General features: G+C 38.3%; 1 protein-coding gene across 2 annotated transcripts in view; it reads right to left on the bottom strand.

The window, feature by feature from the left end:
- Nucleotides 1-2,298: 2,298 nt before the first annotated feature.
- The window catches only part of lrrk1 (leucine-rich repeat kinase 1), a 97,364-nt gene continuing 82,855 nt past the window's right edge, over nt 2,299-16,807 (bottom strand). For both annotated transcript variants that reach the window (XM_060884263.1, XM_060884271.1), the window contains 4 exons: nt 15,243-15,359; nt 12,605-13,491; nt 11,062-11,163; nt 2,299-4,316 (listed from right to left, as the gene is read on the bottom strand). In XM_060884263.1, coding sequence (XP_060740246.1) covers nt 4,139-4,316; nt 11,062-11,163; nt 12,605-13,491; nt 15,243-15,359 — 1,284 coding nt within the window. In that variant the 3' untranslated portion in view covers nt 2,299-4,138. The remainder of the gene's footprint in view (nt 4,317-11,061; nt 11,164-12,604; nt 13,492-15,242; nt 15,360-16,807) is intronic.

Raw genomic sequence — 16,807 nt, 5'->3', positions numbered from 1 at the left:
GAATGAGAGTGTGTGTGTGTCCTGCGATGGGTTGGCACTCCGTCCAGGGTGTATCCTCCCTTGATGCCCGATGACGCCTGAGCACAGGCTCCCCGTGACCCGAGGTAGTTCGGATAAGCGGAACAAAATGAGTGAGTGAGTGAGTGAGTGAGAATATACCGTTACCATGGTTGGGAGAAACACAGCATAAGACCAACAGAGCTTTCCAAACTTAAATTATTAAAAAAAAGTAAGAAATTATTGACCCTGTCTGTCTTAAATGAGTGTGTGATGATTTGCCACATACTTACTATGCATGATACAGTCTACATTATACTCTATCTATCTATCTATCTATCTATCTATCTATCGATCGATCTAATTCTACTTGAAGTCAACATTAAATATCTTCACCAGCCATCACAGTATACACACATTGTAAAATTAATATGTGAATTTGACTACATTCTGCTAATGTAGACTATGCATTAATGGAAATAAAAGTTGTACAGTTGAGGGACCAAACATGTCTCCTAATGATCAGTTTGTCTAGTGGTGTATCTGTTTTTGGATAAGCCTCAAGAGCTAAATCCTGAAGATTATATTTGACTAATTCGTGTCATGCAAAACAAACTGTGCCATACAGAGGCACATTCATAAAGCTGTTTGCAGGCCACCATGTCCAGTGTTGAGCAAACTTTTGGCATCCATTCCATCGGCCTGTTTTACGAGGAATCGGCAGCTTTTTCCTTGAAAATCGCTCCGAGTTTTCACAGAAATAAATTGGCTGATTGGACACGAGTTCAAATATTTAGAACATTTTCTTTTGTGTGTTTATACTCATAGGATTGAAATTCTCCTGCAGTGTTTTTCCTTGAATACACTAGGAACACTTGAAGCCACAAGACAATAATTCTGGTACATTTAGATGAATTCAAGACAAAGTCGCATTGAGACACAACTTTAGTTTGTGTTTATTGTGATTGCATGAGCTCTCTGAGTTCTATGTGAGTAGTATTATCAGATGATGTGCGTCATGGTGTTGATGTATTCCTGACAGGTGTGTGTGTGTATGTGTGTACGTGTGTGTATGTGTGTGCCTGTCATCAGTTTTCCATAGTAATCAATCATGCTGCATCCGTGGAAGGAAACGACAGTGCTTGTTTGTGTGGCATGTTAGACAGCTTGTGTGAATGTGTGACAGTAATGAGGGTGTGTGTGTGTGTGTGTGTGTGTGTATGTGCAGTTCTGAGTGAGTGTTTGAATAGGATGAAAGATGTTTACTGCTCTAGGAATCAGTATGTTTTACAGACAAAGGTGTGCTCCATTTTCAAAATAAAGACAATAGTATGTAACCTATCTAATAACATTTCTTTTACAGCACAGCATCGGTGAATGTTTTTAACTCGTTTGATCTACGTGACTAACCGTTTCATGTGTGTTCGTATAGATGGGCTGATAAGAGGTATTTCAACAACTGCTGATTTCCTGAGAATTTCACACACAATCTCTAGAGTTTCCACAGAACAAAATAATAAAAACACTGAGTGTACAACAGTTCTGTGGGAGGAACTGTCTTGTTTATAAGAGAGGTAAATGGCTAGATTGGAATAAATATTGTAACCTGTATAATAACTCTGTACAACTGTGGTGAGCAGAAAAGTATCTCAGCATACACAAAACATCAAACATTGAAGAGGAGCTACAAAAGCAGAAAAGCATATCAGGCTTCATGCTGGTCAGCCAAGAATAGGAATCTGAGGCTATCATGGGCACAAACTCACATAGTTTGAACAGTTTAAACAAAAATCACCATTTTTTTTTCACATTTCACCAGAATAATTCCAGTCTTCACCTGTCCGTTTACAGTGAGTCTATTCAAGCAAACACACACATTGGCTTCACAATGCATGTGGTAGCCTAGTGGTTAAGGTCTTGGGCTACCAATCAGAACGTTGTGAGTTCGATCCCAGGTCCACTAAGATGCCACTGCTGGGTCCCTGAGCAAGGCCCTTAACCCTAAATTGCTCAGTTGTATAAATATGAAATAATGTAAGTCGCTCTGGATAAGGGCATCTGCCAAATGCTGTAAATGTAATGCCAAATTATTGATTCTGTTCCTATAACACCATTCCCTATTATCTTCTTCCTTACATATTTAGTGTGAAAACTACCTTAAATGACACTAAGTTCCAAACAGGGGCTTTGTTGTACATTTGTAAATGCAGTTACACACAATCTGTGTCTTGTGTTATGTAAGCTTTTGTCATTAACAATGTTTTTTTTATTATTATGTCAATAATAGAAGAATACAAAAAAAAGTCTGATACAGTTTTATTCAAATGTACAGTACAGTATCAATCTATTTACACATGCAGGTGTATAATAAATATCATACAGTTTACAAAGTTTAGTTACATATTTACAGTAATAAAAGCTAACATGCTGGTATTTCTACTAGTGTAGAGGTATTTAAATGATTTCACAAAAGAATGTATACCATTTTCTAATCCAAATGTACCAAATCAGACCAACTCATTTTTGGGGTTCAACATTTGCCTTTTTCAGTTTTGCACTGGAGCTCCAAGTCTAATACAGACAAAGTCTAATCTACACTACAAGTCCAAAGCCTCACAAAATAGCGCCAATAACATTGGCATGTTAAGAAATATTATCTTGCTTTTGAAAAGACTTGACAAATTCAATAAAAAAACAGTGGCTCTGAGGGGCATTTATATTACAGGCATGGTTTAGGTCTACCACTTTTCTTAGAAGAAAAGGAACTGCAAATCAATAGAAAGGACTTGATCACCTTCATCCTATGATGAAAACGTTCTATCCTCATGGGAATGGTCTGTTTTAGGATGCTTCCAGTGGGCACAAGAGCTCACTGAATGCTTTGATGAGTTTAAAAATGATCTAAAATCATATGCTATGGCTTTCACACTCAGCTGTAATCAACTAGTTAAACACCAATGGGAGATTGTGAAATGACGTGTTAGTGTTCTCTGTCTAATCATCAATTTTGCTTTACAATTGCAACTATGGAAGGCTGGGTGTTTAATCTTAAGTGTTTAGTCATCCCAAATTGCAAGGAAAGAATGTGTTCCTGGTTGTCTTGAATGAAAGTCGTACTGTGTCCTAAACCACGTCAGCAAGTCTTATTGATATTACCAACTAACTGCATGCAGTCTCATGGATACTGCAAATATTTACTGGGTGTGAAAAGAATTCGGTTGAGAGAGAATCATTACTTCTTATCTACAAAAGTTTCATTGCTTTGGTACAAAAGAAAAACGCAAATGTCAGACACTAATCAATGTCTTGGATGCTCTGTAACATTTGGGGCAAGAAGAAAATCTTGCAATGGTGATTTTCCACCAAATCATTTGAAAACCTGTGAACTCATTAAAGTTCTGATTAAATCCCATAATCCATTACTGTTGGTTTCATTGTATGTAGAAGATGCTCTGGAGAACATAAGGTTAATACATTATTGCTAGGCATAATTAAAAATACCATAGTGACATGTCAGGGACACATCCAGTACGGCTGAGCTGCTGTTAGAAGAAGCCTGAGAGCTCTTGTCTCAAGTGTCTTGGCCTGCTGATTAATTTGCTCTGCTACACACACACACACACACACACACACATACACCTACACACACAAACACACACACATACACACACGTACATACACACACACACACATAAAAACACACACATACATACACACACACCCACATACATACACCCACCCACACACACACACACAGTGTTGGCCTTTGCTGAGTTACTGTAGCTTCCCTCATGAATATACCAGTGATGTCAGTTCTTCTCAGTCATGCCTCTGATTCACCCAATATAATGATGTGTGTGTTTGGAGATACAGTCCAAAATGTATAGACGGTGTGTATGTAAGCTCATATGACGACTATGTATGGTGTGTCTGTTTGCATATCGAGGCCTCCAAATCCATCTCTCCAGGATAGGCCCTCAATCCCAGGCTTGTGTACGTGTGTAGTATCTAGTGCACAGGTTCACTCGTTCCCCATAGTTGAGTCCTTTTACGCTTACATATGTGTGTATTCCCTAAAGTCACCTTTAACCACACAGTGCTGCGATTCTGCTCTGCAACGCACACACACGCTCACACACAGCTACCTTCTTTTCCTCATGCTGGTCTCCAAACGGCCAAGCTCTTCATAGGACTGGTAGAAAAGCTCGAGCTCGTGGCCTCCCCAGCCCCTCCAGACAGCCAGGCACCAGGCCATGTTTTCGTTTTGAAAGCCGCATACAACAGTGTCCTTTGCAACCAGCGCAGCTTCCACTAGGGCCCTGAGTGAGGGGGAGGGGGAGGGGGAGAGAGAGAGAGAGAGAGAGTGTAAATGTGTAAACGTTCTTGAAAATGCTTGAAATAAATATTGTGGATTCTTCCTAGAAATACAAAATGTTCTTTTCTGGGATACTGGTGAAAAAGCTGAGGCCAACTGCCCCATTCTAGGGGATCATCCCTCCTGTGGAGTGAGCTCTGAACCATAATAGGACCCATGTGATTCAGCTAATCAGGGCCCTCTGAAGCATCATACAATTACATACAGGTGTGCGAATTAGGGCTTTTACATGGGTTGGTCTTATAACTAGAGCAGTGTGTGCAGGGTGCTATGAACCTCTGCTTTGGCTGCAGTCCATTTGAAAGTGAACATGACTATGCCCTTTTTCCTGTACAGTGATCAACACATCTGTTAATGTAGACTACAGTTTCTTCCAGCTGTGTGAAATTAGCTTTTTCCTGGACTTATTTCACTGCTGCATGTAATTTACTGTTATTAAATGCATCACTTATATGATTTGTACTAAATGTGATGCTGCTGCTGCTCAGAAGCAATGTGCCCACCTTCACTAATGACCGCTGAGAAGTAACTGCTTTTCAACACTTTGATTTATGATTCATTCACATTGCAGTGACGCAAAACGTTTCCTTTGTGCACATTTACTTTTGGGGTGTGTCGCTAAAATCCAAGCATGCGGAGCTGTTGCTGAATTGTAGGTTAGAACAAGCTAGATATATTATATACTTTTTTTACACATCTTTTTTTTTGTTTCTTCAGGTTTCTTAAATGATTTATGTTCCACTGAATGTCAATACAATTTTTTAACCAATATTTATTGGTCATTCAATATGCTTAGACTGTTTTAGTAACTATTGTAAAGTTTAATCCAATGCAGATAATTACTGCTTCTTTTGTATAGCTTTTTTTAGGGTACAAAAAAGTGTCTTTATGCATTACTGTAACTGTGATGAGAATCACTTCACATAATTAATAGTATTAATCAAATACTATTACATTAGTTGTTGGTGTTATCCTACAGCTCCAGAGTTCGATCCTTAGCTGCTGTGTGTGTGGAGTATGACGTATATCATATCAAAATTTCCCCTTGGTGTGAAGGGGTTGTAAATGGCCCCCTATTTAGGGTGATTCTCCCTGATTATACCCAGTGATTCTAGGATAGGCACCAGATCTACTGTGAACCTGATCAGGATAAAAACCTAAAAATAAATCAATGGATGAATCACACAGTCAAATTAGATGCAAAAGAAATAAATATACAGCTTGTGTTGGTGTTTATTGGAATGAAATGTTTCTCTTTTTTCACTTTTTCTCAGAATATCGGTCGCTGTATTGTATTAATATGATTACAAGTTTCAACATCAGTGTAGAAGCTTTAGCTATTTAGCTTTGTAACATTTGTCTCCTGAATTTCTTGCATTTAAACATTTAAGTTCATAATCCACATTCCCAAGGCAAAAAAGTCATGTTTAATTATTACTCAATAAAATATTTTAATTTTCGATAGATAAAAATTACAATCTTAAACAGGTTTTCCTTTGGGCTGTGAAATAATGTCTTTCATTTGCTGAATATCATCAGCCAGGTCTTTAGGAAGCGGTGGTTGATATGAGCCATTCAATGGTGTGTATAATGTAGGATTAAGCTCTTTGCTGCTTGCCTTGAACTTTGCCTCGGGCATAACATGTCCACATTATTGCATGTATAATAAAGGAATGATGTGCTGACAGAAATCAAACATCTTGATATGATGTGTATTACAAGTGCATTGACAGTATGTGTGTGGTTGAGCAATGGCTTTAATGATTCCAAAGAATCCAGCAGTAGAGACATGTCCCACTGTCCACTCCCTCTTCTAACTCATCTTTGAGAAAGTACATCAAAGTGTGCCGGTGCTTAATGAAATCCTACATAAATCACACTGATATGCTGTAACCACTGAAACTGTGCTGGTGCCAGATCTAATCTGGTTCTCCAGCAAGCCTTTTAAAGTGTTTAAAAAAAAAAAGGTGAACTTTCTCACGAAATCGCGTGTGCATCCCATAACACGACTTGATTATCATCTGTAGCAGATCACATGTTTATTAATCATTATTTTTCCTGATGATCTATTTTTCTAATCCCTCAAACATCCCTGAATATTTGCTTTCTGAGAACGGGTGCTGTTTGTGACGAAGCTGTAGCACACCTGTGCAGCACAGAATGGATGAACTATAACTCTGGACACTGCAAAATCGAAGAGTGGTCTAAAAAAAAAACAGCAGACAGCAAAAATAACAGCATCATATCAGTAGAAAAACACCTTGATATGCCGGTCTTGTATCCTTTCAGCATTTAATGTCATGGAAGACTATAACTCTCATTCACTATTTTGCTTGATCTATCGACCTAAGGTGACCTACGTGCTTGAACAGCATGTAATTTCTACGGCAGACCTTAAAAGTGATGCCTTAAGAAATGACCCTGCAACCATACTTATGTTCTTGGAAGATGGTCAGATTTATTGAGGACAAGATGCTCTGAACTAGTATGACTAGTATCATAGCATGGGAACATATGTTGTTTGATGCTAGACGCTAGCTATGTTATGGGACATCTGGACAAAAAAATGTTGCCAGGACTTTTTCTAGTCTTCAACTCCATTGTTTCAATGATCAAGTGCCCATAGATTCCTTTTCTTGGCAGGAATGGAACCAAATGTGGGCATCTGCTCATGTAGCCTATGTACCGTAAGGTTTGGTGTGTTGTGAGGCATGAAATACTTTTCTGCTCACCACAGTTGCAAAGAGTAGTTAGAAGCCACAGTTTTGCAACTGTTGGTCACTGAAGGTTTTTTGTTTTTCACACAATTTTTTTGTCAATTGTCGTGAGTGAATCTTCTAAGAGATTCTGTTCAATTCCTGAAATACTCAACTAAACTCTCTGGCACCTGCAATCAGAGAACTATGATAGTAAATTTTACTTTTTTTAAACCCGTTCTAATATTTGTTGTAAACTTAAACTAAAGCTAGACAAAGAATGTATACATCAGAAAAACAAATTTTGTATGTTTTATTTTTTTTTTTGTCAGTTTCAGTGGAATCAGAAATTAGGAAAGGGGAAAGCACATAAGGATCACAGCGTACTGTATCCACTTTGGTGGGTAATGCTAGCCATCGTAGTTATATCAGGTAGCGGCATCTCACTGCATACTGTTGAATCTTTATGCAGTGCGTATTGCAATAAATGCTTTAAATCTTATATTTTAAAATCTTTAATTTTGGTAAAGTTTTATCCATATATGGGCAGTGCAAGAGAAAAACTACACGATCAACTATAAGATAACGACTGAATTTAAATTTGACATTAAACCCTAAATTTAAGTCATTACTCTAGGGCAGTCACTACTTCTGATAGTTTTATACAATAAAACAAGTTGTTCTTTTATGTCTAGCTAGTAAAAACTTTCTACTGCCATGCAACAAGCATTCAACAACTATGTCCTTGTAATAGTTAGGTGACCATAAACATTATGATTTTCAAAAGTGCACTAAAAGATCGAGTACAAAATATGTACATTAAGTATATCAGCCTAGCAACAAGGGAAGTACAGTTTAGTATCACTTTCAGAGTTGTATTGGCATTCTTTAGGGTATCATTCAGCGATGGAGGTCAGATTCATTCAGTAAGGGGGAAAAAAAAAATAAAAAAAATCAAGCCTTGGTTCTTTGATGCATTTAGCTAGCCATAGCAAACAAGCTAGCATCCATCCAAAGTAAACCAAATGGGAAAGGAAATTAACCACAAACGCAGTGTCAAAGATGCAATGGTTTGAGTGAAATATTCATACTGAGTTCATACTGAAACAGCACAGGGTAGGAAAGCTTACCACGTTGTTTAGGCTGCTTGTTTAGGAGACACCCAAACAACAAACTAGTCAGGTGAATTTTATGCTGACTAGCATGAGAGAACACAGGGTAACTCTTCTAGAGCCAAGGTTTAAACACAGAATCCCATGGAGAAAGTTTTTTTCTGGAAACTGAACGGTAAAGTAAAGACAACAGACAATTCAGACAATTCTGACTGAGAACATTTGTGATCATTGTGTAGGAAGACTTAGAACTCAGTGAGTCAGATTCTGAATGATGTTTTCTGTAATTGAGCATTGGGAGGGGTTCAGCTTAATGACGTGATTAAAAACAAAGAATTGTTTAAGCTTTGTGGGACCGCTGGCAAGAATCTGCAGCTGGCTGGATATCAGATGGACAGGGCAGAGGTGAGTGTATTGTTGTCTAGACAAGCACAAGTTCACATCAGTTCAACAATGAGTTCCATTTAGATCCAGTCAAGTTTCAGTGTGGAGAGACAGTCTGAACGTCTCGCTAGAAAACCTGAAAAATCCTAGATATGAGGTTAATATATTTGCTGGATAAAAGATTTGTTTTTACAACTTGAGACATATTCTGATGTTCATTTTGTCTGTCAATTTGTATCAGAGCTAGCTAGATTAAACCTATGATGGATATATGAAATACAGTAGCTGTCATTTATAAAACTACTGATCATGATGTTTCTGGACAGTATCATCTGCAGTAAGAGAGCATTTATTACTTAACCGACCAGTGAAAATATCATTAATCCGTTCTACATGTGTATAGGTACATATCTAACGACACGTGTCTGCAGAGATCCAGCTGTGCATGCGGTTATTGTGTGTGGCCTTTAAATTCCATCTTCTCTCTCTCAACAATTTCTGAAGTGTTTAGAGATAAAATATATAATTACAAACGGCCCCAAGAGCCACAAGAGCATGATACATTTCTGTATGCATTATTGAAGCTGAGTTGCTGAATTAATATTCACATTCATTCTTTTTATCGTGATTGGATATTTTTTTTTTGCTTGTCAGGACTATGAGCTTAGTGGCATATAACAAGTTTTCACATATTAAACCATGATGAGGGAAGCCCACAGCATTGCCAGAGTTGCTTAATTGCCTCCCATTTTCCATGCTTTGAGTATTTCTGTGAATATTTTATGTGTATCTTTTTATATATTTGAAAGCATTCAATCATTAAATGCGCATAATCATTCACTCATAAAAAAATGTTAATTAGCTTAAATATGCTAAATTAAATATGCTTGCTTATTTAGTTTGCAATAGAACAAGCAGCTCACTTTAGCAAATGAATAGTTTCCTTTACCTGTAATTACCAGGGGTGGCACAGACTAGTCATTCAATTAGATAGAGTACTGTTGGCTGGACATCACTATCCAGTCCTACTCAGTTAAAAGGAGCCAAAGACATTCAGACTCGTTTTTAGACACTATTGTTGCTGGAGTACACAAGTATTAGAAGAACAAGCCTTTATTTCTCACATATACATTACAGCACAATGAAATACTTTTCATTGCAGAACTCACATTAAGAAGTTGGGATCAGTGTGCAGGGTTGGCCATGATACTGCGCTCCTGGAGCCGAGAAGGTTAAGAGCCTTGTTCAAGGGCCCCAATAGTGGCAGCTTGGCACTGATGTGGTTTGAAACCCTGACTGAAACCATTTGGTTCCAGAATATATGATTTCTCCTGTGTTGCCAGGTCTCCCACACCAGTGCAATTCAAGAACTGGTACATCTTTACACAGTTCAATATGATACACAGATCTATTATTTTGTATTAGTTTCATCATTTAACGTGTAGCCTAAAGAAAGCTTTGTAGAATAAAATTCTTTGTAAGAAGTATATTAGTTATTTACTGATGTATGGTTTGATGTACTTAATAATAATAATATCGGCTAAAAAAAAATAATAATATCGGCTAAAAATATCTTCAATCAGTTTTTGCTTTAACTATAGGAAGCTGCTTCATTAAAATGACTTCATCCAACTCTTAGTAATTACCTGCTTAGCACTGTGTAAACTAAATGTCTAAATCATCACACTTGCCTCAACCCCAAACTGAGTTCAAACAGACTCACGTGGACGTGACTGAAGTGATTCTTTCTAAAGATAAACGTCGGTACACCACAGCATTAAAAACTGTGATTCATTTAAGCGTGTTTGTATAGAGCTTTTATTAACTCATTGTCTCACTCAATTTAGTCCGTAGCACACAGTTTGTACTCAGATTGGCTCAGACTCCAAGGTCAAAAGGTGGGAACATTCAGTGTGAACAGAATGATAATATTGTATGAATTTTTAAGTGAGTTTCTATTTTTAAGGTTGATTCATTCAGATGCACGTCACACACTTTTGTCATAGAGTCTTAACTTGGAAATAACATCATCATTACAATGCTACAAAAGCAAATATCTGACAATAACAGTAGTTTATAAGAGCCAATATGCAAACCTAATGCAAAGATGTACTTCAATTGCTAAACAGAAATAAGAGCCAATGGAAAATGGCCACATATTGATGAAGACATTAATACTACTTTAATACTAAGTTCCTATTCTTACTTACACCCTGTTGTAAAACATGCAGTCACTAAGGATAGGATTTTTTTTTTTTACTACATTTGGCTTGACTTGTAGTTATAGCATTATGTGAACATTCTTATCCCCTCATTCGAGACCCAGCTGCTTTGCTCATGGATTAGTGGGAAATCCCCCAGGCTATGGTAAATGTGATTAAATCGTACGTTTACATCACTATTATTTAAGACGGGTTTAAGATCCTTAGGTATAGTCTGACACAGACACAAACAAATATTAAGATCAGATTGAATACATTGCAGTATTGCCACTTACCCATACTGTTCCACTCCTGGGACAGTGAGCACAGCAATCACACGACCTCTGAGAAGTCCTGACTGTTCCTGTACCTCGATCACCATTATGTCACCTCCGCACCTGCAACATACAGTAAAATTATCCACATACAGTATGGTGAATTAATCCTTAGGTACAGAAAAATACCAAAGTACTTATCTCTTTAAACTATTTACTTTTCCTTCGAATATCGTATTACTTCTCATGTGACATAACACATTCCTACTAATGTTGGTTTAAGGAACCAGTGAAAAGCACTCAGTATCTGGCATGCCCCATGACCAGTGCCAAAACAATACTTACTGTTAATCCCTGCGCAGTAAATAACTATTTAGACAAACAAAGCCTATTGTTCAGGGATTTGCAATCAATTCTCAAGAAATTTCCACAACCCTGTACCCAGGTTTTGACAATTGGGATGGAGCTTAGCCAGTTTCTTTTTAAAAAGTAAGGAATTAAAAAAAAAACAATAAAAAAAAAAAGCACACCCAAGTCTGAGACCGACCAACAAACACACCATCTGCCCACGTATGAGTATCAGTTCTTCTTGGAAATATTTCTTTTTTTATATCAATTATCATACACTACAGTTGGGCCACAGAAAAAGGATAAACTAGTGGCTCTGTTACAGTGTAGTCTGTTTTTCCTTAAGCTAGCAAGCTTTGGGTCAACTTTGAGTAAAGCATCATTCGATGAAATATTTCTATCCTGATAGGGGTGGTCTCTTACCGAATGACCATAACCCATCTACAGTACAGGGCACAAGAGCTCAGTCAATGCTTTGATGAGTGTGAACATGAAGCAAATTATATGCTATGGCCCTCACGCTTAAAAGATCTCAAACTAATTTAACAACACCAATGCCAACTGAGGAAATATCTTTTGGAAAATGTACTGTCTATGCATTAAAAAAAGTATCCTAGTATTTGATTTGTAACCACAGTCTTTTAATGTTAACTTGCGTTTTATGTTTTGGAAATATTCTATCATGTTCTTACACATCAACCTACCCAGAGACAGCATATGATACATAACATTTTGGCTAAACCTGGCACATTTGTAAACCTGGCTGAGGTAATTATTATTTACAGTGTTTCCCACAGGTCTGAAAGAAACCTGAAGGCAGAATAGGTGTGGTTGGATGGGAAAGGTGGAATTGTGGTTTGCGTAGGTGATTCATAGAGGTTTGTGCTTTTGTGACTTCAGCTATATTTTTGTATTCCTTTTAAAGTTACAAAATAGCAACCAAACTCAGAACCTTAAAACCAATTAGCAGGGAAATGGTTTCTTCTCATTTACATTACATTTATGACATTTGGCAGATGTCCTTATCCAGAGTGTCTTACATTCATCTAGTTTATACAGATGACTAATTGAGAGTTAAGGGCCTTTCCCAGGGGCACAGGAATGGCAATTTGGTGGCCCTAGGATTCAAACTCAGAACCTTCTGATCAGTAGTCAAGCCCTTTCCCCCCTTCTGCCTCTTACCCTGAACCCAAATTTAATAAAAAACTCGCTGTACCTGGGTATCCAGATTGTGTCCTTGACTGAAACAATGTTAAGGGCTTGAAGGTGGGGAAGAATTTTGCTCTGTAGTGCTGGATCCACACTTTCTAGAGGTGAAGACTCCTCCAGGATCTGCTCGTCCTGAGCTCTGTCTGTATCCTCACAATCCGTGGAGAAGGGCATGCTACTGGAGCTGGCTAGAGAGCTGAGGGCCCCTGAACTGAAATCCTCAATATGGGTGAGTCCTGCAATCTGCTCTGAGCTGAACCCTGAAGAACTGATGGAGCAGTAATCTACTGAGTCCTGCTGGTTGAGGATCTGTGTTCCAGCATCCTCACTGTGGATTATCGTTACTGAAACAGCAGGTTTAATCTCAAGTGGCAATGGTTCCTCTTCCTCCGTTTGTACCTCAGCATTCACAGTGACATCTGTAACTCCTGCTGGGTTCTGGATAGGAAAAACATCTCGTAAAGGGTGCAAGTCTCCACAGCTGTAAGTGGCGCAGAGCTGATAACTACCCGCGTGGTACATCAGCAGAGTGTTAGTGTGGTCATCTAGACACCACATGGCCTCATCGCCTCTAAAACTTGGGGCAGATATCATGGAGACCACACAGGAGGGGTGGAGGTAAGGGTCAAGGCGGCGAATGGGCTGCAGTGTAAGGCTGTCGATCACGAGCACACCAGGCCCATTAGTGTACCACACCTCAGAGCCAGAGCGTATAGGCACCATGCTCTTTACAGGGTATGGCCTTTGACGTGGATCAAGATCCTCCATCGCCAACAGGGACTTGTTCACAGTGTGAGAGCACACATAGGCCACACCTTCCAAAGGCAAATCATCCACTATGGTGTATACAGCAATCAAGCCATCTGCCATGCCAGCAAAAACCTGTGGTAGGGACTGTACAGTAGAAACAGTAGAACAGTTAACATTTAAAAATCTCAATTTTTAAACTGTTTACAATTCTTTAAAACTTATATCTCACATACTTTCAGTACCCAGGATTTGTCTTTAACCATGTCCTGTTTCCTGAGGTATAAATATACTGTAAGGCTGCACACATGTAAACTCCTTTGTCAAATGAAATCAGGAAAGCATTAAGCATTTGGAAATTTGTCAGGATTTGGACCCAAGAGCACGCTGTCCCTCCACACATTGAAGAATATAGTGAAGGAGATAAACAGAAGCATTACAGTTTAAGAACTGTACTTTAGTTGATTCTTATAACTGTCAAGTTTCTACATCGACTGTTAAATACCATTCATGATTTTTGAGCAAGCTGTTTGGAAGTGCTGCTAAAATTAAGCATCTCAATGCAAAATACTGTGTTTGAACTCCACTAAGAACTAAAACAGGCATTGTATTGTGGCAAAATTAGACCAAAAACAAACCTTTTGGTTGAGGAACTTGTCTACATATCTAGGATAATACTTTTATCTAGGATAAAAGTAACCTCTGACACCACTAATCCAGCAAACAAAACCAGGACCTAACCATATGCTATTATTGCTGAAGTCTGTGTCATTCAGTTCATGTTTATTCTTTGTGTGTGTGTGTGTGTGTGTGTGTGTGTGTGTGTGTGTGTACGCATGTGTAAATGTATTACGCCCTATTAATTAAAATGGTAATAAAGTGTGGTTTTGTATCAAATCATCTAGCATAATATATCTAATTGTAGATAAAATTACAGTCATTATTTTAAAATACATGGTACATTTCTTTTCCTGAAAATAAAATATTTATAAAACATGGCAAGGATTCTCATATTTAACATACTATTTAAAAGACAAATAAAATTGGCCAGAAATGTATTTATTTATGAAACAGTTATTCAAAGACAAACCTGTGACCAACCCCTGTTCCACTTTTATTCAGCTTGTTGTTTTCTAAAAATGTTTAGCTCAAGTCTCTAATGCTGCCCTGAAGGCAAAGCTCTCCATTGACCCTGAGTGCTTCAAAAACATAGGTGGAGGCCACATCAAAGTGCACAAAGGGGAGTCTAAGTGTGTGTTTGGAGAGGGATGAACAGCAGCTCTGTCATTGTTGTCTGTAGAGAGGACCATCTGCCTCGGAGAGCCGAAGCACTAACACCTGCACTCTGGACACTTCAAACGAGAGGAGGAGAAAGGTGAAAAAACCTCTGTGTTGGGCATTGAAGAAGCCCTTCATTGTAATACCTGGGTGGGGTAATCGGGTAAAGTTAGCAAGCAGCTAATGTGCACAGAGGACGTGATTGTAGGAAAGTAGTAAATGCAACACTGGCTAGTTTATGTAAGTCTAATGATCAATATTTAAATATTGTCTTGAAGATACAAATGGCTGTACAGATTAGATTATACACCAATAAGCTATGAGAATCCAGCACAGTGCAGTTTTTTAAAATACATTTTCCATTCTATGTAAATCCATTAATAGGACAACATTTATCTAAGGTGCTTGATATGCGAGATCCAGGACTACAGATGAGGAGCTTAGGTCGAGATTCTGGCTATTCAGGACGAGATTTGAACTTGCAACCCTCTAATCATCTTAAGGTCTGAAACAGCTGGTGCCTCTAAAATGACAGACAACCATTTGCTTTTTTACTTTGGACATCTGAATGAAGCCCAGCTGAGTGACTGGCGAGCGTGTGAACCGACCCAGATACTGACCTCTGACCTTGCTGGCAGCAGCATGAGGCAGGTGACCACGGCCGGACAAGAGAGCAGTTTTTGCGGGTGACTCAAGGGACACATCTCTTTCAGGCTGTATATAAAAACCTCCTGCTCCTGAAAACAATTGCATGTAATGCAAGATTAATTATCTGCGTTTACAGAGGCTGCACAGCTGGCTGAGGAAAAAGAACAGACAAATAGCTACTAAAGAACCAGCTGATTCAGCCACGTGGACTTGACACTTGTAAATCAATGCTAGATACATAAAGGCAACATAAATCAATAAATAGTGTTCAAGAAACGGATGGTATATGACACGAAAGACCATTTTAAAATTGAAAACGGTTTCTTTTTGTTCTAAGAGTGCACAACAGATGACAAAACAGGACTTTATCTGAGTTAACAGTGATGACATTTTTTTTAATGCCCGATTTGCAATCAAATAACCAAAAGCAATAGAAAATAAGTGTGGTTGATAATTGTATCATGTATCTTACACTATGTACAGTGGTACAAATAACAAAAAAAAGAAAATACCATTATTAACTGAAACTTTGTACAGAGGGAGCTTAAACTAAAATCAAGGTAATGATGATGGAAAAGTGTCATCATATAAATTATGAAGCAAACTAGGCAGAAGTGGATCTTTATTAGTACAGTAGTCCTGGAAATGTGAAATAAGTGCATTTTTTAAGTACTGTGGCACTGCAATGGGCTGAGCAGCTGGATATGGAGCCATTAGCAGTAAAAATGCAAGCCTGGGATATTCAAATCTCTATTTTTAGGTTATTTATTTCATATCAGCACTAAAAATTCACCAGGCATTTACTTTGCTCTGCTTTTCCAGTGATTTTAAGTCAGGATTATTCCACTGAAGTTCTGACATGACATTTCAGAACCTTCTTGAGCACAATAGTACTGGACCTTGACTCGATTCGGCTCAGTTTCTATAGCAGCAAGGAACGGCAGTTTAAACAGACAAGCAAACAAATAAACGATCTTTCCAAGTTCTTAAATGAATAAAAATCTAGCTATAATTTGACTTGACATGCAAATACGGGTCTAAAGGTCAACTGGTCTACAAGGAACAGATTCATTTCCGTGCAGCTGAAGCTGATTCATCATTTGCAGCTTTTCAGTGAATCAGACGCAGACTGGGTTGGACGTCATTCCACTCAAATTAGCGCCCATTTGATGAATAAGTGCAGAGTTTCACATACAGATAAATGAATCAAAAATGGAAGTGAGTATGAAGCTGCGATGATGTTTTTATGCACAGATCAGAAGCACTGTTTTCTTCTTGTGGTAATTTATACTGGTTGTGATCATCGTAAACAGGCAAGCCTCTTGTGATTTATCGAGTTCTACAAGCTCAGCGTTCGACTCTGAATTTCTTCTTATCCTCTTGTGATCTGCATCAATCGTCTCGCATTACCAGACTTGTATATGTTTTCACTCGAGCTAAACAATATGGCGACGGCTCTGTCCATTCTGGACCAAGATCAAAAGGATTTAAACTGAGTCTCTTTACTCTCTCACTCCAGTGCATCATCAGTGTTGGC

Source organism: Tachysurus vachellii, chromosome 1 (genome assembly GCF_030014155.1).
Source record: "Tachysurus vachellii isolate PV-2020 chromosome 1, HZAU_Pvac_v1, whole genome shotgun sequence".
Lineage (NCBI taxonomy): Eukaryota > Metazoa > Chordata > Actinopteri > Siluriformes > Bagridae > Tachysurus > Tachysurus vachellii.
This window is presented reverse-complemented; position numbering and strand designations above follow the sequence as displayed.